We start from the raw sequence: 24,667 nt of genomic DNA, 5'->3' as shown, positions 1-24,667 counted from the left end.
AAGGAAGTGAGTTTTCGCGGGATTCCAATTCATAGCATTTTAGCTTCTAGAATATGGATAATAACATTGTCATATGCACCACTTATGCCCAGACAGACACCTATTAAGAATTCTTTCTTAGTAAGAGCGGCTCTGATATCATATGTCAAAACCGACATGATTTCAATAATGCTCTTTCTTTTCCTGAATCCAAATTGAGACTTGGGGAGAGTTTTCGAGCTCTCCACAAACCAGTCCAAGCGTTGTCTCACCATATGTTCCGCCACTTTCAACAGTGTGGAGGAGAGGGCTATGGGGCGGTAGGAAGACCCAAAATTTGGGTCTTTTTTGGGTTTAAGGATAGGGATAATGGATTGGGTTTTCCATGAAGGAGGGATGTTTTCTGATTCCAAGATCATGTTGATCAATGATAGGTTGTAGGAGAGGGTAGGACCACTGTTATGTTGGATAAAACTATACAGAATATCGTCAATCGCTGGAGCTGAGTCTGTGAGCCGGGCCAGAATAGTCTTCAGTTCATCTAAACTGAAGCTATGATCTAACCAGCTTCTATTCGTAAACTGGTACCAATAAGGAGACTCATTCCAGTTATTTGTCTGCTGTTTCGAAGATGCATGATGATAATGCTTCATACCACTTCACTACATTATCTTTCGTCGCGGTGGGCAGCTCTTTCACTTTGAGTTCAATGTCGTCAGATAAGTATCTCCATTTAACTCTTTCTGTAATGCATCTCGGTCTTCGCCTTCCCCCAGGGGATAGGCCACTTTGGCAATATCTATGGCTGGATATGAGGTTGACTTCTATAGGGTAATGATCACCACCAATAGTGTCTACCTTAATTGACCATTGCACTGATGGTGCCATTGCAGCGCTGGAGATGGTGAGATCCACTGCACTGGGTCGCTGATTTGGCAGCTGAAGGCGCGTCGCGGAGCCATCATTACGAACACACATATTTAGATCATCCAAGAGATCATTAATATCTCTTCCTACCATGTCGCATGTCAGAGCACCCCACAGGGCATGGCGAGCATTAAAGTCACCCAGGATAAGGAACTGAGGGGTCAATTTTTGGAACAAAGATAAAAGTATCGATTTTGAGGGTTTGTTGGTTAGGGAGATATACATGGAAAGCATGGTCAAGTCATTAACCTTTGCAGCTGTCACTTGGAAAGGACAGCCATCAGTCTTGACATTGATAGGGATAAAGGGAAGGGAGTTTTTGATGAAGAGGGCAGAGCCACCCTTCCCATCCTCACGATCATTTCGTAGACAGTGGAATCCCCGGAATCTAATCGTAGATCCCGGGACCATCCACGTCTCCGAAATGGCCGCAATTGAGATAGATTCTTCTTGCAATGTATGTAAGAGGTCTTCTTTTTTATTTAAAATGCTATGGCTGTTCCACTGGTGGTTAAGTAGGGAGGTTATATTTAGGAGTTGATGGGCGACGTTGGACGGTATTTGTGGGTTATTTTGAAGGATCGATACTAAAATACTTAATATGGTAGATATAATTGTATTGTTCGATGTTGGGACTGAGCTAAGAAAAGCGCTCCCATTAGAACCAGATGGAAGTTGTCCATTCGGTAAATACAGAAGTGAAGGATCATGATCAGGAACATTAGATTTGGAAGGTAGTTTTTTGACCTCGACTTTCTCTCTACTGTTTTTTTGTAGGATATTGGCGCGGAGGGTTGAATAACAACATTGACATTCGGTTTTGTTGTTTTAGAGACGGTTTCTGCATAAGAAATCGTCGCTTTTCCGAACATTTTGGAAGCTTCTATTTATGAAATGTTTCTTTCAGCCATCGTGTGTTTTATGTTTTGTTGCCCTTTAAGCTCAGGGCACAGCTTGCTGGTGGCAGAGTGGTTACCAAAACAATTAAGGCATTTTATATCTTCTGCCGCCACCGTGCAGGATTCCCCACTGTGTAAGGAGCCACACTTGTAACAGCGCACAAGGGATCTACAGACAGTCTTTGTATGTCCGTACTTACAGCTTTTAAAATACTGAATAGTTGGAAACACGTAGAGTTCTACGGAGAGGGACACATTGAAGATGGAAATTTGGGAAGGTAGAGATTTCGAGTCGAAGGTCAAAACCACCGTGCGGGAGGGTTTCCATTCGACTACGTCACCATTACTTGATCTGTAATTCAGTCTCGACGACTGACTTGATAACTTTTCCGAATCCATGAGGTACCTCGGCACTCTCCACAATGTCCTGTTCGGACCAGTGTGAAGGGATGCCTTTGGTAACACCTTTCCAGACAGCAATTTAAACTTGCCTCAAGCTTGTATCAAGTTTGAAGTATCAAGAGTTCAAGCTTGACCCAAGTTTGAGATTGCAACTCTATAAACTTGGGGCAAGCTTAAAGCAAACTTCCTAGTTACCATCCAACAAACTTGAATGATGTTTGTTTTTTTTTTGTAAAAAACAAACATCATGCAAGTTTGGATTTATTTAGCAAAAAAAAACAAAAACAAAAAATACAAAAAAACAAAAACAAGAAAAAACAAAAAAAAGGAAAAAAAACAAAAAAAACGAAACAAAAAAAACACAAACCAAAAAAAACAAAAAACACGAAGCTTCTTAAAAATATTAATATTAAATAAAATATCTTGTTATTATTACTCAGTATATTTATTTTCAATAAATAATAAAAATTACGGGCTATTTTTGCCAAGAAAGTCAGATAATGTGATGTCAGATGATGTGATGACAAATAATTCATGTCAATTGACTGGAGATCAGAGTCCGGTGCATTATTTTGTCTCTGAACTCTGAAACAAATAAATAAAACTGTTTTATGACTTACTAGCTTTTCGACTAGCGGGATTTCTCATGGTAAAAAGTATCCGATATTCAAATCAAAATTTGTTGCTACAAAGGGAAAACATTTTGGGAAGGACATATGGAAGTCTAGGGCTTATGTACTGTCATTGGCTGGTTGAAGTGGCCACTTTACAAACTGTGTAACATTAAGCGTTCTGCCTATGTTTAAACATCTTCATTTCCTCAACTCTTCCATCTGTTAACTTTTGTGAAGTATAAGAGCCTCTGGGGTTAAAGTATTGGTTTATTATACCGATATATTATCAACAGCCTTTTCGTTCTGTAAATAAACCATAATTCAATCAATTCAATTCAATAATAGTATAATGTTTGTGATATTTAACAATTAATCAGTTTAAACTATTGTAAGCACTATGCAGTGGATGAGATATTAATATCATACTTACTTTTAAAGAGCTCTTGACAAGACGGTTTTGTCGAGTGACGGTGCAACAAAAACTCATTTTTAATGTTTTTTCCTCAGTCGCATATCAATAGCACTTCGACAATATTAAAAGTTTTAAAATCGCCGGAAAAACGTCCAATGATAAATGCGTAATTAAAAAACCGCGCATTATAAATGACATGTAACCCACGGACAAAAACGGTGAAATATATCATTTTTCTATGACTTTGATAGTATTATCAATACATTTTAAAAATATTTTATCGAATACGTTGTTTTCCAAACACACTACTGTTTTAAAAATTAATAGCAATTCCAAGAAAAATCTTCCATTTCATAAATATCTAATTCAAGCCCAGTGGAGTGAGCAAGATAGACAATTCGTGCCGCCCGCAACACATTCTCGTACAGCGGTTGTAAACCCTTTCTTAATCGAAAATAAAAATGATCTCGCACAGCAATCTCAAGGCGCATTGTTTTAATAATTATTATTGAAATGACAGTATTATGATGGTTTTTTGTTGATTGCGGGGCAAAGTGCCCTTATTATCAAACCTACCACTTCCATCTAAACAAAATTTGAGTAAAATAAATCTTGAAATTTGTTGCAACAGAGAGGGAACACATTTCTGCCAAGGGAATGTGGAAGTCTAGGCATTTACAGGACTTTTGATCTGTCATTGGCTGTTTTAAATGACCACTTTATACACTGCGAAATATTCACCATTCATGATTATTTTTACATTACCTCAACTCTTGCATCTGTTGACTTTTGCAAACTAAAAGAGCTGAAACCTTTATCGAATTCGGCGAGTTTCATCTGGATAAATTATTTCACCCCCTAGGTAATGCCTAAAAATACTTAAAAAATTTTATGCAAGTTATTTCGATCAACAATATTTTGAGTATGACCAAATGTTTGTATAGAGTTATTTAGATTGATATTTCATGATAACGGGTAAATGTACTAAGAAGTGATGTTATTTCTTGGTAGATGTTGTAATATAATTTTAATTTCAAAAATAATGTTTTCGTACAACTGTCGCACAAATTGATATCACTTCCAAGAAAAATATTCCGTTTCACTAATAGCTAGTTCACGCATAATGGATTGAGCGAGATAGACAATAGTTGCTGAAATTACAAACAGTTGTGGTAAATTACATATTGTGTACATTTCTATATATTTTTAATCTTACTTTGTTACTCTAACTGACAAGTTAACTCTGCAAAGGGTCATTTTTATTGTGAATAAATATACAAAGTATATTATTCAAAATGATAACGGATATTAAAAGTGATATAGAAATAATAATACCTCACCTAGAAACTCGGAAGCTTAGCAGCTCAACCTATTCCGAAAGTGAATTCGACAATAACGATCAACTTCTAAGTGATAGTGATGATAATTTATATGACTTTTTTGAAGAGCTCAAAATCTAAGAAGCATTTCTAAAATATTTTTGGATCAAGATCGAGCTGATATACTTTATTTACCACAATTACGTTTTGTTTGTAGAATAGTTTTCAGAATAGAGTTTATATAGTAATAATTACGTTTTGTTTGTAGAGTAATAATTACTACCTAATGAACAGCTAAAACATTTAAATTTCACATTACTGTAGGTACCCATTATAATAAATCAACAAATGATTTTTTTAATATTCAAACGTCCTAATTGACAATCATTTAGGTTCCATGGTGAATTATTTTTATATTTTATGGCTCTTTACTTATTTGTTTATATTCTTAATTACGGGGTTTTCCGGTGATATAGGGACCTTACTAGATAAGAGTTATTATATTAAAGGTAAAGTATTCAATTAGTTATTCATTACGGAAATACATCAATATTTTTGTAATCACTGGATCGGGTATAATAGTAGGGAAGACACAAAATGTAATTATTTTTCTCAAATATCATATAAGTGATTGAAAATTCTAAATATTTTAATGATTTATTTTTTATTTCACTGTTTTTGCAATGTAAAAAATTCCCTGTTTCCGGTCCCGGCTAGCTAGAAGTTTCCTGTGTTAAGTTGTTTCTCTTTTTTTTAAAGCACTGAAAATTTAAACATCATAAGTAAATGTATAATGAGGAAATTTAGTTGTTCAAAAAAATATATATATTTGTTAATAAAATACTAAACAAAGCTTTTTTTTAAATTTTGATGTATCGTATTATCGGCGCTACGATTTTTAAAGTTTTTTATTTCCGAAATTAATCCGCGTGTGACGTCGCAAGTTCTCTTCCGCTTCTTCTTGATTTGTTCTGTTGATTGCTCCATTGACGATTAGAAAACCGGAAATCTTCCACAACCCTCTTATCATTGGTTGATTCATATGAACAAGTGACGTCGTTCAAAGTAGTTCGTTTTTATTAAAATATTTTATATTATTTTTTATTAATTTTCAAGAAACTTTGCCGTATAATTTAATGCTCGAATTTTTACCGCGCGTAAGAAAACATTTTTTGCAATAAATTTTCCGTAGGGCTGAAATAGGTACGAAACTGAATAATAACCCGTCGAATAAGTCATTTTTATGTTTTGAAAATGTTTTATACCACTGGCGGTTGGGGATTATGACGTCAGCATCAGTCTAGTTAGAACTTTATGATAGGGATTAACAACAACGATATATCGTTGTTTAGCAGTCTAAGGGTTAAATTCGGCGGCCTTCGTGGTGTAGTGGTTAAGACATTTGGCTCACAAATGGAAGGTTCTGGGTTCGATTCCTGGTGAGAACACAAAAATTAAAATTAAACTTTCTAAAAGATAAAATGCATTCAGTATTGTGTTTATTTTCCAGTGAAAACAATAAGCAATTAGGTATGTATTTAGAAAATCGCATTGCGCAGTGTTTTTATATAAGTTTAAATCTAAGGAAAGTATCTACTTTGTGTATCGTCGTCTACCTACCTAACGACAATAATATCATAATTTAACAATTATTTTATTGTTGCGTTTGTTTGATTTATTCCGCACATAACTACGCCTGTACTGAGAAAAAGAGGTTTCCGGGCGCCATTTTCTAAGAAAATTCACACCATGCAATATTGATATATTGATGATTATCTAAAGAACTTCACGATGTATATTCTATGCACCGATAAACTATTTAACTCGACCGGTTTAGTAACCATAACGTGAACAAATGTTTGAGTAAATGAAAATGACAGATGGAGATTGTATTTCTGTGCGTGAAATTAAAATAGAACGAAATAATAGAATAAACCTGGTACAAAGTTACGCCTAGGCATAGTGGTAAAATTATGATGGGAATACCATCCTTATTATAGATAGTAGTTTGGATTGCTACTTTCAACTTTCTGGTAAAAATCGTGAGAAGGGAAATTGAGTAGAGATAAGTCCTCGTAGTGTAGTGGTTGACGCGTTCTCTAATCATATTTGAGGTGCCTGGTTCGATTTCTAGCAAGGTCGACATGAAATATTGATTTTTGGGTGGGTTTTAACTGGAATATTGAAATATCCCTAGACTGGCACCTAAATAATAAAACTGATCACATTACCCTTATGTAACAGACAGTACACCAAATGCAGCGCCCTTTGCACCATCGGGTGTGGTTAAATAATAGAGAGAGATAATTATTCTTATGCTGAAATAGAGTCAATGTTAAATATTTCTAGTCTGCAAAAACGTAGAACTAATAATGACTCCATATATATATGTTTGGCATACTAAATGGTATAATCGATGTTCCATCATTACTGGGACAAGTAAAATTCAATATTCTGACTCGTAGATTGAGAAACAATGAAGTACTGTTCATCGATCAGCATAGAACAAACTATGGCCTTAATTCTCCAATGACCCGTCTTTGTCGTATTGTTAACTCAAGACAAGATCTGGACTTTTTTGGTTTAGGTTTACAACGATTTTAACGAGCACTAAATAAATAGTCCAGATCTTGTCTCGATGTACCTTATGTTTGTCAATGCTTCTTTTATTTTTTTTTATGTTTTTAACTATTCTTTTATTGTAATATTTAAACCCTATAAATTGTATACATGGACAATGTCCGTTAATAAATAAATAAATGATAACAAAAAAAATACGTGTTAATTGTTATATAATATAATTGTTAGAACAATTTTTTCGTCAATAAAAATGAGAAAATTATAATAAAAGTACATGTTATTCATTTAAAAAAAGAGCTTTTTTGTCCATAATTTCAATAAAAAATTAAATCGCAACAAATTCAAATAATTAATCTCTATATTTCATATTTTATTTATTTATTTATTTATTTAATTTTACAATACGCCCAAGGGGCATTTACAAAAAATATACAGGTAAGTACAAACATAGTGCGTAAAAATTTAAAAGATAAACAATGCTTTTTTGTATACATTTAGAAACAGTAAGAAGCATACTGCCATGCAAAATAAAAAGTGAAACTTTACATAGTAAAAAAGAAAAAAATAAATAAATGGATATAATAAAAGTAATTGTCCTCATGAAATGCATTGAACAGTTTTAGAGCTATGAAGAGTGTCTTTGCCAGAGTCTGGATTTACAATAAGGGATTTCAAGTAGACTATTCAATCTTTGAACTAGATTTATTAAAATTTCTGGGAAATAAATGTTTAGCAATCGATTTTTCGTAGCTTCAAAAGTTCAGCTTCCTGAAATAATTGGTTGGAGAGAAAAGTTGAATTCTTTTATGAAGTATAATTTTAATAATTCGTATTTGGACAGTTTCTAATCATAATGTTCCCTTTCCGCGCCTAATGATGCATAGGGCACGGCATTGGTACACCAACCGCAGTGTGTCTTGATCATTTTTGTTACATGACGGTAAGATGATCAGTCTTACGGTTCAGGAAAGGAATTACAGGAATTATGAAATATTCTAGTGTAAAAGCATCTTTTTAAATATATATTTCGTGCCAATCATGTCGGGAATCGAACCCGAGGCCTCGTGCATGGTAGGCAAACGCACTGACCACTACATCACGAGGACGACAACGCATGATTAAATAACTCAAAAGACACAATCGGTATCGGTTTGAAAGACCATGAAAATCTTAGTGTTGTTTTTGCATTGAAATTCACGAACTGCCCATCAGCTTTATTTTTATTATTTTATTTACACTTTTTACCTCGAGGATAGTGAGGATTATTTAGAACTCTTAAAGCTTTATTTTTATTCACCAATGGGATTATTTTAATTTTAGTTTATTTTATTTTTTATTTAACGCTGAAACAATTTGTATACGCTTTGAAAGACACAAATTAATATATTATAAACATTAAAATATCGAAAACGAAATTAAATAAGACAATATAAAAATAACATTAATACAAACAAATATAGAAAATACAGGTAGAACTAGATACAAACTTTATTTATTTATTTACATATATATATATCTAACAGTACGTGTATAACGCAATGATAGCGAGATTCCATATTGGCATGAAAAGATGAATAACATACATATGTCAGGTTTCAATATTTTATCGTAAATATAATAGCCAAGAAACTAAGTGTATTAACTGCGTAAATGCTGTAAATAAACTGAAACTTAAATTGGATATCCATCACCCTGCATGGAGTTATGAGTGTCCAGTATATAAAAGAAAAATGGAAATCGAAAAAGGAAAGATATCATTTTTTTGAAAAAAACTCAAATTGATGACATTATATACCTAAATATACAAAGCTTACTTGCGCACAAAGAAGAAATAGAAATACTTTTGGAAAAGAATAAACCTAAAATTATGATATTTAGCGAAACCCACATCACGGAGAATATAGAAGACTGCGAAATTAGTTTTCCAAACTACAAAACTATACGCTGCAACTCACACAGTCGACACACGGGAGGAGTTATTATATTAATAAGAGATTTTATTGTATATAAAATAGTCACAAATGAACAACATGAGAAAATAGCTTGGAATTTGGCAATTCATATTAAAAAAGGGTTTACAAAGGGGCTTTTATCTGTACTATATAGATCACCAAGCACAAGTATAAGTGGATTTTTAACATATTTCGAAAGATGGTGCACAGAAAACATCAGGGAGAAGGAAGCTAATATTACAGTCGGTGATTTTAATATTAATATGCATAGTAATAATGATATTTATACCAAAAAGCTGACAGATATTATAAATGCAAACGGAATGAAACAACTTGTCCAAGAATCTACAAGAGTAACTCAAACGTCAAAAACATTAATAGATCTGGTCATAACAAATGTATTTGAATTAAGAATAAATCTACTTGACACTCCAAAAATTACGGACCATACTATCATACAAATTTTGTTAAAGAAACTTAATACAGAGAAATCTACTATATCATATTCTAAAGTATACAGAAATTATAATCAATATGATGAGAAGGAACTTAAATATAAATTAGAACAGTGTAAATGGGATCAAATAACACAGTTAGAATTTAATTTAAAAGTAGAAAAATTTATTGAAAATATAAAACTTTCTCTTGATAGCATTGTACCAATAAAACAAATAAAAATTAACAGTATACATAACAAATGGTACAATAATAAATTTAAAAATATGCAGTTCGAAAGGGACAGACTATATAAAATAGCAAAAATAACTCAAAATAATGAAGACTGGAATAAATTTAAATCGCAAAGAAACAAATACCTAATTGAATTAAAAAAGAGAAAAAATGAATACTTTAAAACAAAAATTGAAGCTGAAAAGGAGAATCCAAAAAAAATTTGGAATACAATTAAATCATTGTTAAAAAGTAAAGAAAAACAAATAAATGAAAACATACAATTTCCTAATGGAATATAGGGATCTAATATATCTAATAAATTTAACAAATATTTTATAAGAAGCGTGGAAGAGATAAATGAGAATATAGAACATATAAATTATAATTTTAACTTAGATGAAGAACAGGAAACCAAATTAACATTCAAAAAATTAACACAAAAAGATCTTTACGCAATAATTAAAACAATTAAATCAAAACCTAGTCCAGATGGAATTACAATTAAATTATTGGAAAAGACTCTACCCATCATAGGAAATTACTTATTGGATATTATAAATGAATCGTTATTGCATGGAGTCTTCCCGAAATCATGGAAAACATCATGTGTCATTCCAATAGCAAAAATAAAAAATGCAGTGAAGTGTGAAGAATACAGGCCCATAAACACCCTTCCAAAATATGAACAATTATTGGAATATATTGTAAAGAATGAGTTAGTTAATTTTTTGGAACAATGGGAAGTATTATGCAAAGAACAATGTGGATTTCGAACCAATCAATCTTGTGAAATGGCTATTAACTTGGTTTTAGAAGATTGGAAAGAGGAAACCGATAAGAACATGTTCGTAATTGCAGTTTTCTTGGATTTTAAAAGAGCCTTCGAAACAATAGACCGAGAAATAATTATAAAAAAATTGAAAAAAATAGGAATAAAAGGAAAAACTATAAAATGGTTTGAAGAGTACCTTGGCGATAGATACCAAATAACGAAGGTGAATGATGAAATTTCCGAGCCCCTCAAAATTTCATTGGGAGTACCACAAGGATCGGTTCTCGGACCGGTTTTGTTTATTATATACATAAATGATATTGTCGAAACATTAAAATATTCAAAAATAAGACTCTTTGCAGACGATGCCTTAATATATATATCGGGAGAAAATTATAAAACAATTATGGACAGACTAAATCATGATCTTAATAGTGTATCAATGTGGCTAAAAATTAATAAATTAAAATTAAATGTTAACAAAACTAAATATATGAATATAGGAAACAAAAGAATAGATATTACACCATCAATTGTAATAGAAAATGAAAAACTTAATGAAGTCACTGAAATTCAATATTTAGGTGTAATGTTGGATTCAAAACTTACATTAGCATTTTATTTTTATCAAACAAAGAAAACATAGATAAACTAACTGTATTACAAAATAAAGCCTTTAGAATCATTTTGAAAAAAAACAGATATACGAGGGTAAAGTCGATGGTAAATGAAATGAAATTATTAACATATAAACAAAGAATATTTTACAATACAATGATATTTGTTCATAAAATTATAAACTCTAATAAAAAAACAGAATTTTGGAAAAAATTGATCGGAACCAGCATGAACACGATCACAATACTAGAGAAAAGAACAAAATTAGACTTCCATTAAGGAAAAAGGCAAAGTCACAAAATTCAATTTTATTTAAAGCAATTAAAAAGTATTACGAAATGGAAAAAAATATTTATGAAGAAAAAAACATATAAAAATTTAAAATAATGGTCAAGACATATGTGATAAACAATTTATAAATTAAATATATTTGCAATGTTATTATTAGAACACACATAACAATATGTATGATATGTGTGCCCTATTTTAAGATTTAAATAAAAAAAATATAAAAAAATACTGTTTTTGTGTCATTGGTTAGTGAATGGCAAAGTCGTTATGACCTCTATTTGTTGGTTGAGAAAAACTTTTTAAACTAAACGATTTATTTACGAAATCTACATTTTTGTACATTAGGAGTTTCTACGGTTGTATCTTATTTTAAAATATGACATAAGTATACTAGTTGCCGACTTTAGATCAGAGTTTCGAAAGTTTGAATCCCACAACTTTAATCATAGCCGGTTAAAAAAAAGCAATTGCAAATATGAGATAATACAAATTTGGAAACAAAATAGAGGTAGGTACTTATTTTAAATGCATTTAATTTAACGAGTGTTAAAATATATTTATACAGAAATAATCCTTCATGAATCAATTACCATAAAAGTAATATTAAAAAATAAGTGTAAGGAAAGATAAGTTAAAAAACGGTAAATTTAATTCGAAATGCTTTTTTGTTAGTATAATAAGGCTCGGGAAACAGTGAGAGATTTAGATTATATGATTGTTTATATTTATCAATCAGTATGGTCAACCCGAACATTAGATTCGAAAATTAGTAACATTTGGAAAATTCAAAATACTAAATATAGTAAAGAGTATCAATGATGGCATACAAATACTTAATGAATTATATGAACATTTTGAGTTGACAAATAAATACATGTATATTAATCTCTAACCTATGTAGTATAAACATCAAATAAATCTTCGGCCATCTTTTTGTAACTTTTTGACAGGTGCCGTTGCGCAGTTGGTTAGACGGCCAACTGTGAAACTGGCGTCGCGGGTTCGATTCCCGCCAGTTACAAGAAAAAAATCAAAGAAATATTTTTTTCTCAATTGGTCTGGGTGTTGTGGTGTATTTTTCATTACCTCCTTCCATATCCCCTCATTACCACCTGCTGACAAGCCTCGAAATAGAGGCTTAGCGGGTAATTCCTTTTAAAAAAAAGGCCCTTGTGTAAGATAGGTATTGAGTTAGTTCCAATTCATTCCATACAGCTACAAATAAAAATTAAAAACACATTTTCGAATACTTAAAAAAATCATTTTTGCATTTTAAGTGAAAAAAAACACGCCCCGCGTTAGTTGGTATGTACGTAGATATATATTTCTTATTTTTATATGATGTATGTACCTATACTTATAGGTATTGACTGTATAAAAAGTGCACACTGATCAAACTGAAAAAAAAAAGCCATCAACTTGTTGAAAATATTGTATAAATTGTGATAATGATTGAGAGAATTACCCGAGACGGTCTGCCCATTGCCTACAATATTATGAAATATCGTTAATGATTTCCGCTTGGATGGGATTGCGAACTCTAATTAGATTTTTTTTATTATGACTAAATTAGTTTATTTTGTTTCGAGAATCTATTCACAAAACACGCTCCCCTCATTTATTTTGTGAAGGCCAAGAATACTCTGTCGTAGCCCGATGTATGTGTCTGTGAACAATAGACAAAAAATCAATCAAATTCGTTCCACGGTGCCGTGAATAACCTGGCCCCTCGTGGTAACAGCGATGAGTAAACCAAAACAGTAGGTTGCACACAGTAAGTGATGGAATGCTATTTTTTTCATGTCGCTAGCGTGCGAATAAAAATAGCAAAGCACGTTAAACGCTATTTCTAGCACTAATTCTAATAATATTTCGGGATGATAAAAAAATTGCAGTTTTTACTGGGGTTTTTAGTTACGTTCAATTTTTATTTTCTTCTCTTAAAAAAGTTGTTGGTCAGTTAAGTTCTCTTTTTTATTTCTTCTAATCATTTTTTCTCCCGATTTCCCCGCATAAAGGTTAGTAAGATTTATTTAGTATTTAATTATTTCTTTATTTGTTCATTATAAAGAATATTTATCTCTAAAAATTTGTGAATGCCAACTAACTGACGTGCTATCGCTAAATCAATGCTCGGTTCCAACTCTGCTAAAAACTAATCCGCTAACTGCAATTAAAATGTTTTGAGTTTTTTTCATCTTTTTATTTGTTAACAGACAGTTTAAAAAAGCCAATTATTATATTTTAAAAAATCATGTATTTTATTATCAGCGCTATGATTTTTCAATTAATTTTATTTTTGGAATTACTCCACGAGTGACATTTTAAGTTCTCTTCCCCTTCTTCACTTTCACTTCTTCTTGAGTCCTGCTGATTGGTTAGTTGACTTACCGTAAACCGGAAATCTATCGACTCTCTTATCATTGGTTGATTCGGAAGAACTAGCGACGTCGTTCAAAGTAGTTCTTTTTTATTAAAATCATTTTGATTATTTTTTCATACATTTTCAAGAAATTATAATGCTCCCAAGTTTTACCGCGTGTAAAGCTAGGGTTTCCTAGGACAGCGGTGAACGTATCTTAACGGCCGTAGTGAACGGTGATGCAGTGGACAGCCGTCGTTACGGTGACTAGAGAGTGGTTTCTTGGGAAAACGGTGTTGTTAAATGTTATCAACACCGTTTTCCTAGGAAACCACTCTCTAGTCACCGTTACGACGGCTGTCCACCGCATCACCGTTCACTACGGCCGTTAAGATACGGTCACCGCTGTCCTAGGAAACCCTAGCTTAAGAAGATCTTTTTTTAATCCAATTTTTCTGTGGGGCTTAACTTCCTCATTGCAATATTTTTTTAGTTTTTCCTTTTGCATTTAATTAAAATTATTGACTTCAAATATTTTGTTGATGCTAATCACATTTTATTACGAATTCACAATGCTAATGCGAATTATTCCATTACAAGCACACCACAGTCACACACTTTAGTTGCACAGCCGACAGTCGCACTGTGTACAGTATGTACTAATAATATATTTATTTATTATTGTGAGCGTGCATACTGCCTACGAATGGCTTCTACATTCTACACATTCTGCAGTGCACACCTACACCATAGCATTACTATGGTGATGCCCACCAACACACAGTAGAGTGCCTGTTTCCATTCAAACCGGACGTTTTCTTTAAAAAATCAAGCAGGATACACAAAAATAAATACAGTGGTATTCATGAATTACTCGTCATATTATAATGGCTGACGGAGAACCTATTCATAAGGAAAAAATTGTGCACACATACCCTTTAGTTAGAGTGAGTTTTAAAAATAATAATTTAAAACATATTTTTTTATTAACAAACCATTTCTAATGAATAGGCAGAAGACCAATGACGCAAGATTATTTTGGTGTAGTACTGTATTGTTATATATGTACCTATTAAAAGTGAGTGGACAATAAAAGGTTATCCTTTTTGCTTTAGGTAATACTAACCTAAAGCAAAAATTCGAGAATAATTAGAACTATTTTCAAAATAATATTTTTACAAACTGATTTTACAATTTTTACATATTGAATTCCCAGTTATATGTTTTATTTCCATAATTTTTTAAGTTGAAAATTTCCTTTTAAGTTACCGCTTGTTTTTCCCGGTGAATATACGTAAGATGTTCAGCGATTGCAGATTAAAACTATCCAGGCGCAAAATTTCGTAATACACTATTGTTATTGACGTTATTTCATTTTTACAGCTTATACATATAGGTAGTTGTTTGCGTATTTAAGTATTTTTAAAAAAGTTTGGTAACTAAACAAATCGTATTAATATTGCGATTAGTTTTTTATATCACGAACAGTCAAATATAATATATTATTCACATGTATAATACATATGATAATGTATCTTGATGGGTTCCTATTAGATTTTAAGTGTATACCATTTAATTCTGAAAATACAATGATACATAAGTAACTAATATTTCAATTTCCAGCATTCTGATATGACTGAAGAAATGAGACTTGAGGCAACTGAACTAAGTGTGACAGCTTGTGAAAAATTTGCCAGCAACAATGAACATGCTGCTCGCATGATTAAAGAGACAATGGACAAAAAGTTTGGACCAAGTTTTCATGTTGTTGTGGGGGAGGGCTACGGATTTGAAGTTTCATATGAAGTTAAAAATATACTGTACATGTATTTTGGTGGAAATCAAGCTATTTGTATTTGGAAATGTTCATAATAAGCAATTACTTAGCATATTAGAATGGAAAAAAAATACTTAAATGTTACCTACTTTTTTTAATTTACATACTTTGTAATAATTAATCGGAGGTTAACACCAATCATTTAAATGGAATATATCGACATGCGCTACGTAAAGAGCTCTATCTGCAAATATACTATATACTTAGGAGAGAGCTAAAAAGGTTTTAAATCACATATTTTATAAATTAACCTTTATATCTGAATTGCATACGTCTTTAAATTTTACATCTTTATACATATATATGTATGAATTTTTTTTGTTATGATTAACATAAAAATGAAAGATCGTCAACAATGCAGTTAGAGTACTTTACGCAGGGCACATCGATATTTTCCTAAACCAGATACGGGTCTTGGACAAATAATGGTGTCTGTTTCTGTGAAACATAAAAGGAAATATTTAAATAAGGATAGGTTTATTTATCGTAATGATTTGGAATATTTTAAATAATAATTCAAGCTTTCGTACATCATTACAAAAACAAAGTATCTCAGATCTCAACAGAATTTGTAAATATCTAAATCAAGGATACATATGGGTACTATTATTTAAGGCCCTGTGAAATACCTTAAATATCATTGGGTACCTATTACCTATTATTATGAACAAAATATTTTATTTATATTTTTTTCCACATTCAAACAATGTTTGCAAAAATATAAGATCTTATTCATATTTAAAGCATTAACTTTGCGGTCAAAAATTTTACTAAATGTTATTAATTATTTGTATATAACTACTTACTGACTTTTTAATTCGTGTCCCTACGAAGAGACGGGTATGTCTCTAAACCGGTAGACATAGAAAAGTTGGTAAGTGGTTATACACACATTTTTAATAACATTTAATAAGATCTTAATTGAGATATCAAATTATATTCAACCTATTTTGTCAAAATGGGGGATAATAAAATCAATGCGATGTACCGAAATTAATTTTATGCAAGTACATTTTTATTCTATGTGATCTGAAACTCTAATAATAGTTTAATATTTATTGATTTAATAATTTACACTAGAAAATAAGTATGTACGTTAGTTCAATATGGTGTATTATATATTTATTATCGAAATAAGAGAAAACAAAGAATTTAGACTGTAATTTTTTTTAAAGGGCAATATTATGAACATGATGATTTGTTATAATTCATCCGTATACCTTCATTAGCATTTTAGATTTATTTACAAATGCACCGTGTACCTGCCACTAGACTTAAGGAGCTAAATTTAAAATTACTTTAGAAAAATATGCTACTAATTTAAGGAATTGAAAAAAATTCTTTATTTAAGTAAAATAATGGTAATCTTTATTAAGCTATAAATCAGGTTTCCTTTCATGTCAGCCAATAAAAACTTATATATCAGTAGTATACTGTTGGTTAGCCTAAAAAATTAAACAAATGTTTTTTTGGTTTGTAATTACATATGTTTTTATGACTAATACTCAATATTTATAACACTGTAAAGAAATTATTCATGAGCTTTTTAATGTGCCTTGTAACCTTTTTTTAAATTTTGGAATTAAGGCCATTATGAAAATATATCTTTAAAATAAACATTGAATAATAAACATATTTTAATATATTATTACATATTGATGACTGTAAAGCGAATCATTTTTATAAAAAATACAGTAGTTAATTCCATTCACTCATAAATATTATGTAAATTGACTTCCATTAAATTAGTGTTTTTCAACCTTTTTGAATATGCGACACCTTTAGGAATAAAATAAAATATGGCGCGCCCCTTATATTTACTATACTACTCGTACATCAGCAATTTCAACGATGATGTACTTAAGTTTCTTTCTCAATAAAAATAAACCATATTATTATTAATCAAGTGTGAGGTAGCAGCAAGATATACAGATCTTATGTATGTTGCTGCCGACAGTATGCTAAAATGCAGTTTAATTCGCATAAGATTGTAGTCTTCTAGATAAAGAGGAAAGCTAGTAAGTGAAGCTTTGAAATTATTAGTACCATTCGCCACTATCTACTTATGTGAACTAACATTAGTTATTTGCAAAAATAGAATCACGATTTGACAAATTGTCAAAAAATAAATAGGCACAACCTTCCTACTGAAAATACTGTAATTTTATAGTTTATTGTTATGGAGTAAGGCACAGATTTGTCAATTTTATATAATATTTATCGGAAGATGTTTTTGTTCATACCAAAAAAATTGTCTAACGAAAAGTACGAGACCAGTATTAATAAAAAAAATGATAAAATAAAAAAAAAGTTTTTACTAATTAACCTTACTAAAACGTGTTTGAATTGAAACCAAATAGTATCATCAAATATCTACTTACACCCCCTACCCTAATAATTTTAATTTTACACTGTAAATATTTTATAAATCTTAAAGTATAATTCGAGCGACATTCACTATTTTTTATCTTCACAACAGGCTAGGAGGCCCAATTCCAGTGGTAAAATACAGTACACAACACCTTGAGAAAAATCACATAAAGTTTGTGTGTTCTCACAGGGAATTGAACCCGGAATCATCCATGGGTAAGTCAAGCATCTAAATCACTTCTTCAAGGAGGCCGCCTTTCTATGACATCATTGTGTGCTGCCCTTATGATAAACAATTAATCAATTGTCTGAATGCTTAGTTAGACCTTCCTTAGATCAACACGGTTAAGTGTAGGTATTTTTCAATATACCGTATATAACGCAATACTTTTTACTCAAAATATTTTTCTTAAAAACAGTCATCTAATATTCGGGTTTAAGATTAGTGAATTTTTCCTTTCATTCCTGCTCCAAATATATAGGTCGCGATATATTCAGGGAATAGGGTAATAATTTATTATTTTTCAATCTAAACGAAGCTTTAAAATTCTGAAATAGTAAAAAAAAATGCTAAAATATTATTACTAGGCAAGAGAAGCACAAAAGGAAAAAAAAATAGATTCCAACAGTCAGTAATTTAATGTGTGAATTTAAAATGGTAATGTAAAAGTTCAGTTGAATTTGATAACTTCTTTGAAATTATAATTTTTTGTTTGCTTCAATGGGTTATCACATATTTACCTACAAGCTGACTGCTAGTAATAATTAGTTTAAAATGGCAATCTTGGGAAAATACTTCACTGAATAAAATAATAATTGTATTCTTAATTAAAAATTTCAAAAGTATTATAATATTATTTGCAGTGAATTATGTTTCTTATACACAGCGAGCCCAATAATAATAAAATCAGATTCTAAAAAACATTTTAGAAATATATTGTTTGCAGTAAAAAACAAAAATAATAAAACACAAAACTTATAAATTGTAAATGTTTATTGTAAATAAAAAATTACTCTTAAAGGATATAGTACTAAGCTAACATAACAGTATAAATGCTCTAAAAATCTAAAGAAAACATTTTTTGGCACTTCAGTATTGTGTTCAAGCAGTATGTAACAATTAAGCATTTAGCATCTTTGAGACATTATTCAAAATATATTAATAAATATGTACATCTGCATGTATAACCTTATGTAAAAGTTGAAACACAGTTCAATAGTCGATGGGATTTTATTAGTTGATTGTGATACTTTTCAAAGAATTTGAGGGGATCTGATTTTTAGAGTACCAAATTTGATTTAGAACATTTAATTATTATAAATACCATTATTGTAATTGCAAAATACTATAGTCATTTGATGATATTCATGCATTGTAGACACAACAAGAAGTTACATTCACAATAGATGATTTGAATGGGACATTTTATATAATACACAATCATTTTATTTCCGATATTATAATGTATTAAAATTCCTATTACATAATTATTATGTATAAAGGTAATACTGACTCTCATAAGAAATAAATATGTGAATGAAAAAATTTGAAGTTTGAACACAATCCATTTTCTTTTAGAATGATAAAATTTGAAATTGGTGTTTTCCATTAGGGATACTTTTAAAAATATTTTTCAATATTTATCATTCCTAGACTTGTCCGAATCTTGTTTAGTATCTTATATCTTTATAGATAACAAGAAATTAAAAAATAACTAAATACTATTTTAAATACCCTTGATATTTGTTTTTGTAACTACATAAATATACTATTTATCTCAGTACCTAGTTATACGATTATTAGGCATTGATAAGAGGTACCTGTTTTAAATCTCAATTGAATATAAAACTGATGCAAGAGTAACTTTTCGAGCTTTGATTCCATTCAAAAAAGAAAAATATTTATTGACGAAAACACAAATAGATTTAATTCATAATGAGGTTGATATATTTATACAACGCAATGTGATTTAGAATGGCTACGTAAAACCGGAATAGGTTGCATTCGATTTTTTCTAAGGAGTTTCCTCAAAGTTTTAATTCACAAACATAGTTACTAAAAAACAAAAATATACAGCACAATGTGATGAGTACAAAATATTTGGTGCCTAATTTTATTTTACACTGTACAATAAAATAAAAACAATTTGGTTATGTACTCGTTTAAAAAAAAGGGAGGAACAAAAATACAGTACAAAATATTTTGCTCTGTATTATATTGCGATGTCTGTAAAGTTTATCTTCCAATTGTTATTTTTTTAACCTGTGTTAAAAAAAAAAAGTTTTAAATATAAATATTTTAATGAAATTTTGACTTACCTTTGTTGCCCACACGTCGCTAACTACATTTCATACAGATGAATACATGGTAAATTTTCATATGAAGACCTGATACCTTGTGATGCTTATAAAATTTAGCACAGATTGATTTTTCTTCATCCATCTTTTACCATTTTCTTTAACTTGTGACACAATACACTATTGTAAATTTAAATATTAAATCAAATAAAGCATTAGTAAAAAATTACACCACATTGTGCAATCCAAAATAATCACAACTCAAAAGATCAATTGAGGCGCTGAGAGCCATAGGAGCTTAAGTGACATTAATTTGATCAGAGTATGCAGTTAGATGAAAAAAAATCTTTGTTTTAAGCCACACTAACTCAAGCGCCAATATAAAAGATGGAAAATAATAAACAAAAAACATGTATGGCTAAATAAAAAAAAAGTTCACAAAAAAATATGCCAGAGAAACAAAACTGCCAAACATATGTGTCCGCCTACCTTGGAAATCCGCCAGATCTAGTTTTTTAAGAAAATTAAGTATTTACTCGATCGGAATGCCGATTGTAGGTTTTATTGTTTAAAATACTAATATACTTGCAAACCCCGCTAGATTTCACGTAAAAAATACACACGGAACTTGCCGTCGCACCCATATCGGCCAATCAGAGAGCGGGTATAGATGATCAAAAATTAAGATGGCGTCATTGTCAGTTTGTGTCTCGTGGTAGTGTTTTGTGCTCTTGTTATTTGCGGATTTTAATAAAAATAATGTCCCATCACTAATGGGCCACTAGGCAAAAAATGTGCACTAAGTTCCTCCCGAGGAAGCTAGAAAACAAGTTATTAATAAAAACAACTGGAAAAGTGGAACGTCAGAATCAGTCAGTAAAAAATAGCTTGTTATTTCAATATAGCATGTTCCTCAGTGTGAACCAACCTGGTGTTTTCTTAATAAAAACTTTATTAAGGGTTAAAAAAAAAACTAAACTAAATAAGCCCATTGACTGAAGCAAAACATTGAACAATTGATACGATAGTAAACACGGAAATAACAATTAAATGTTTAACTCTTACTATCCAATAGGTATCAAGAATGCATCGCAATTTTTATACATCTGCCAATAAAATTGATCAGGATAATTACATATTACAACATTGCTGTACCAAACGGTTTAAAAGAGAAAGGATAACATCTGGAACCAAAGGCCCTTAAAACACGAGTGTTGATTATTACGTTGTTATTATTAATCTGCGCAAGCGAGTAATAATATGCAAGACTGCCCTTTTGCAAATATTAATTGTTGGTAAAGATAGGGTAACTGGCGAGTTACAATGCTCAGGCAACAGGGAGCATGGTGAAAGAAAAAAGGGGAGACAGAAAAAGGAATATTTTTATCCAGACATCGTAGCGTTGACACATTTATTGAGTCTTTGCAAGCAGTTGAACCGCATTATTGACGTACAAAGTCATTGGTTAAATTATATTTACCGCCAGAGTTAAACATCCGAAAATTGTGGACTATATTTAACGAAGGAAACCATGATTTGCAAGCTAAACAATCATTTTTAAGGAATATTTTTAATGGAAAATATAATGTTGGTTTTGAATTAAAAGTGAGACTGGTGTGACAGTTAAGCAAGAATTGACCACTCAAAAAATAATCCACTCACTAAAAACTAAAGCTTTTTACGCTAAGAAATAATGAGGACAAAGTTGTTAACATATCGTTTGATTGCCAAAAAAACAATCCCTAGACAAAACTTCCAGACCAAACTGCCTACTTTAGCTGGCAAATTAACTTGTATAATTTTACTGCTGTTGTTAGAACCTCTTAAACCTGTCTGGACAACGTTTACACATATTATTGGAGTGCAACCGATAACCCATAAGCATCAAATCAAATATTAAACGCTGTATTTAATTTATTATCAACAATTGAAATAGTACACAACAAAAACAGTACACTTATTGGTATGTGCAGTAAATGGCTCAAATCTTATGCGCCACCTCAAATCACAAATTTAGACATTATTTTTCCTAAGGTGGGACACTCTTTACCACCTGGTAGTGTTTGCCCTAATTGAAAAGAAACAAAAAATGGCAATTATTCGTGATCCTCAAATATATGTTGATATATTTAGAAAACATGGAAAGGTTTATCATCTTACAGAAGACATTAATGTTTACAATTGGAAAGATGAAACATCCAGAGCATTTAAGCCACCAGGATCTTGGCATTTCAAATTCAACCAAACCAAGAGATTTTTACTGAAACGTGGAGGACAAAATGTGAATGTGCAAGGACGAGCATGACTCCTGTCAGCCAAAGTATGTCAATAAAAAAGGAAAAACTTGTATTGAATTAGAGCCTTAAATATTAAGAAGGGGAAATAAAATTGCACCAGTAAAAATTAAAGACGTAATTACATTGCTGACAAAGCACTATGGCGAAGATTGGTGTAATCAACCATCTTTACAATTATATAAGAACGTAGAACAAACTATCAAAATCTTCGCACAACATGAAGATATATAATCCGTCCTGTTAGTGGAAACTGAAAATTTTGTATAAAGTTGTATACTAATGTAAAACTTGTTTTTGTATGTGTCGCTACATAATATTTTTAATTTAACCTAGAAATGTATGTATATTAATTACCCTTGCTTTTAGATTATTATAGTAAATATTGTATACTTTACCTATATTCCTATATCTAATATTATAAACCTTTATTTTGCTAATGAAATATATCGATACCTGCTAAATTTTTCTTGTTATTTTGATGGCACAAATAATTTTGGAACAACCCGTATAGCTGAAATGGTGAAATGATGGCCAAATTTTAAGTTACTTGCAAAATCCGCCACAGCATGAGAAAATGTGTGAATGTAGAGGAAGCGGGGTTTGTATTGCAAAGACAGAGTGATAAGGCTTTCTATCATCTCTGCCTACCCCCACAGTGGAACGGCGTGATGGTTTGTTTGTTTGAAGTTCTTCTGGCTCTCAGTGCCTGAATTCCGTCTGCTGCTTATTCTTTTGTTTAAAAGGCTTTTTTTACCTCTCTACTGGGGTGTTATAGCCACGTACTTAGCACATGTTGCTGTACTGAATAAATTTCTTTAAAAATGTACATAATTATGCAATTTGATAACAATAAAAGCATGAACTCATCAAATTAGCACATTATCAAGTATCAAAAGATACAAATATTATTTTTATCAAGTTTTACATATTGTTATCAAAGAAAACACAATAACAAGGTGATTCTGAAATCAATATACCTATATACATATTTATATTATTTTCAACATGATATAATAATCTTGTTTTCAGAGAACATACAATCTTCAAAATTGTATTGGTAAGATTTGGCCCGGAGTCTCGAAATGTTATTTCAATCTTCCTATAAAAAGCTTACATTTATTAAAGCTGACATAATATTTAATAGCGTCATAACTGACTACCTTCGAACAAACTAAACAAAAGTATGCAATGTGATTTAAAATCAGTAATCCAATACCTATATATCAACCCTTTTATGCAAATAACACATTTTAAATAACAATACATATATCTTATTTATGTTCAAAGCATTAACTTTGTGGCCAAACATTTTAATTAATGTTAGTAATTACTGACTTTTTATGTCTACCGGTTTCAAGACGTACCCTCGTCTCTTTATCAGGACACTCATTACACAAATATTTACTAACATTAAATGAACAATATGTATATCTTTTATACATACTAACATTTATATTATACAAATTAATATGGTATTACATATTTAAGTTCAAAAACATATCCTCAATTATTAGGGCATGATTCTATGCATATGCATAGAAAGGGTCGATATGTGGTTCATAGAAAACTTACATGGCACCATTTTAATACAATTTTATATGCAGGGCAGTTTACTTAATAGATCTTAGTCATAAAATACAACAGAAATAAACAAAATTTCTATATCTGAAATAAGATCATGCATTTTGAAGATGTTTTTAAAAATGAATACGTTCTATCTAAATGATTCAGATAATAAGTTAGCGTACCTACATGTGTATGTGCTTAGCTTAAGTCAGACTTAAACACTACGTTTCTTCAAGTTTCAACAGAAAAATTTTAACACAGTAGTTTTTAATAAACATGCTGATTACTGTGTACATTAAAAATTATAATAAATTATTTCATGTATTTGAATTTATTACACTATTAAGTAATGAAAAATAGCTCTTTATGGTGATACATGGTGCATCCACAGTAAAGAGTATTAGTATTTTTTAAGATATAATTAAACTAGAATACATTTTATTGTTGTCCTACAATATAATACGATACAGTTATTAATAAGCCAGCTCTCGCAGAAAAAT

At 30.7% G+C, this 24,667-nt stretch overlaps 1 protein-coding gene across 1 annotated transcript; it reads left to right on the top strand.

The window, feature by feature from the left end:
* Window positions 1-14,442: 14,442 nt before the first annotated feature.
* On the top strand, window positions 14,443-17,941 carry LOC148279817 (dynein axonemal light chain 4). Its single transcript, XM_088229360.1, has 2 exons — window positions 14,443-14,746; window positions 15,423-17,941. The coding sequence occupies exons 1-2, from the start codon at window positions 14,687-14,689 to the stop codon at window positions 15,669-15,671; spliced, it is 309 nt and encodes a 102-aa protein (XP_088085486.1). The 5' UTR covers window positions 14,443-14,686; the 3' UTR covers window positions 15,672-17,941.
* Window positions 17,942-24,667: the final 6,726 nt, after the last annotated feature.

The sequence above is a fragment of the Micrasema longulum genome, unplaced genomic scaffold (assembly GCF_059751315.1).
Source record: "Micrasema longulum isolate JH-2025_06_02 unplaced genomic scaffold, ASM5975131v1 h1tg000663l, whole genome shotgun sequence".
In the NCBI taxonomy this organism is placed as follows: Eukaryota; Metazoa; Arthropoda; class Insecta; order Trichoptera; family Brachycentridae; genus Micrasema; species Micrasema longulum.
This window is presented reverse-complemented; position numbering and strand designations above follow the sequence as displayed.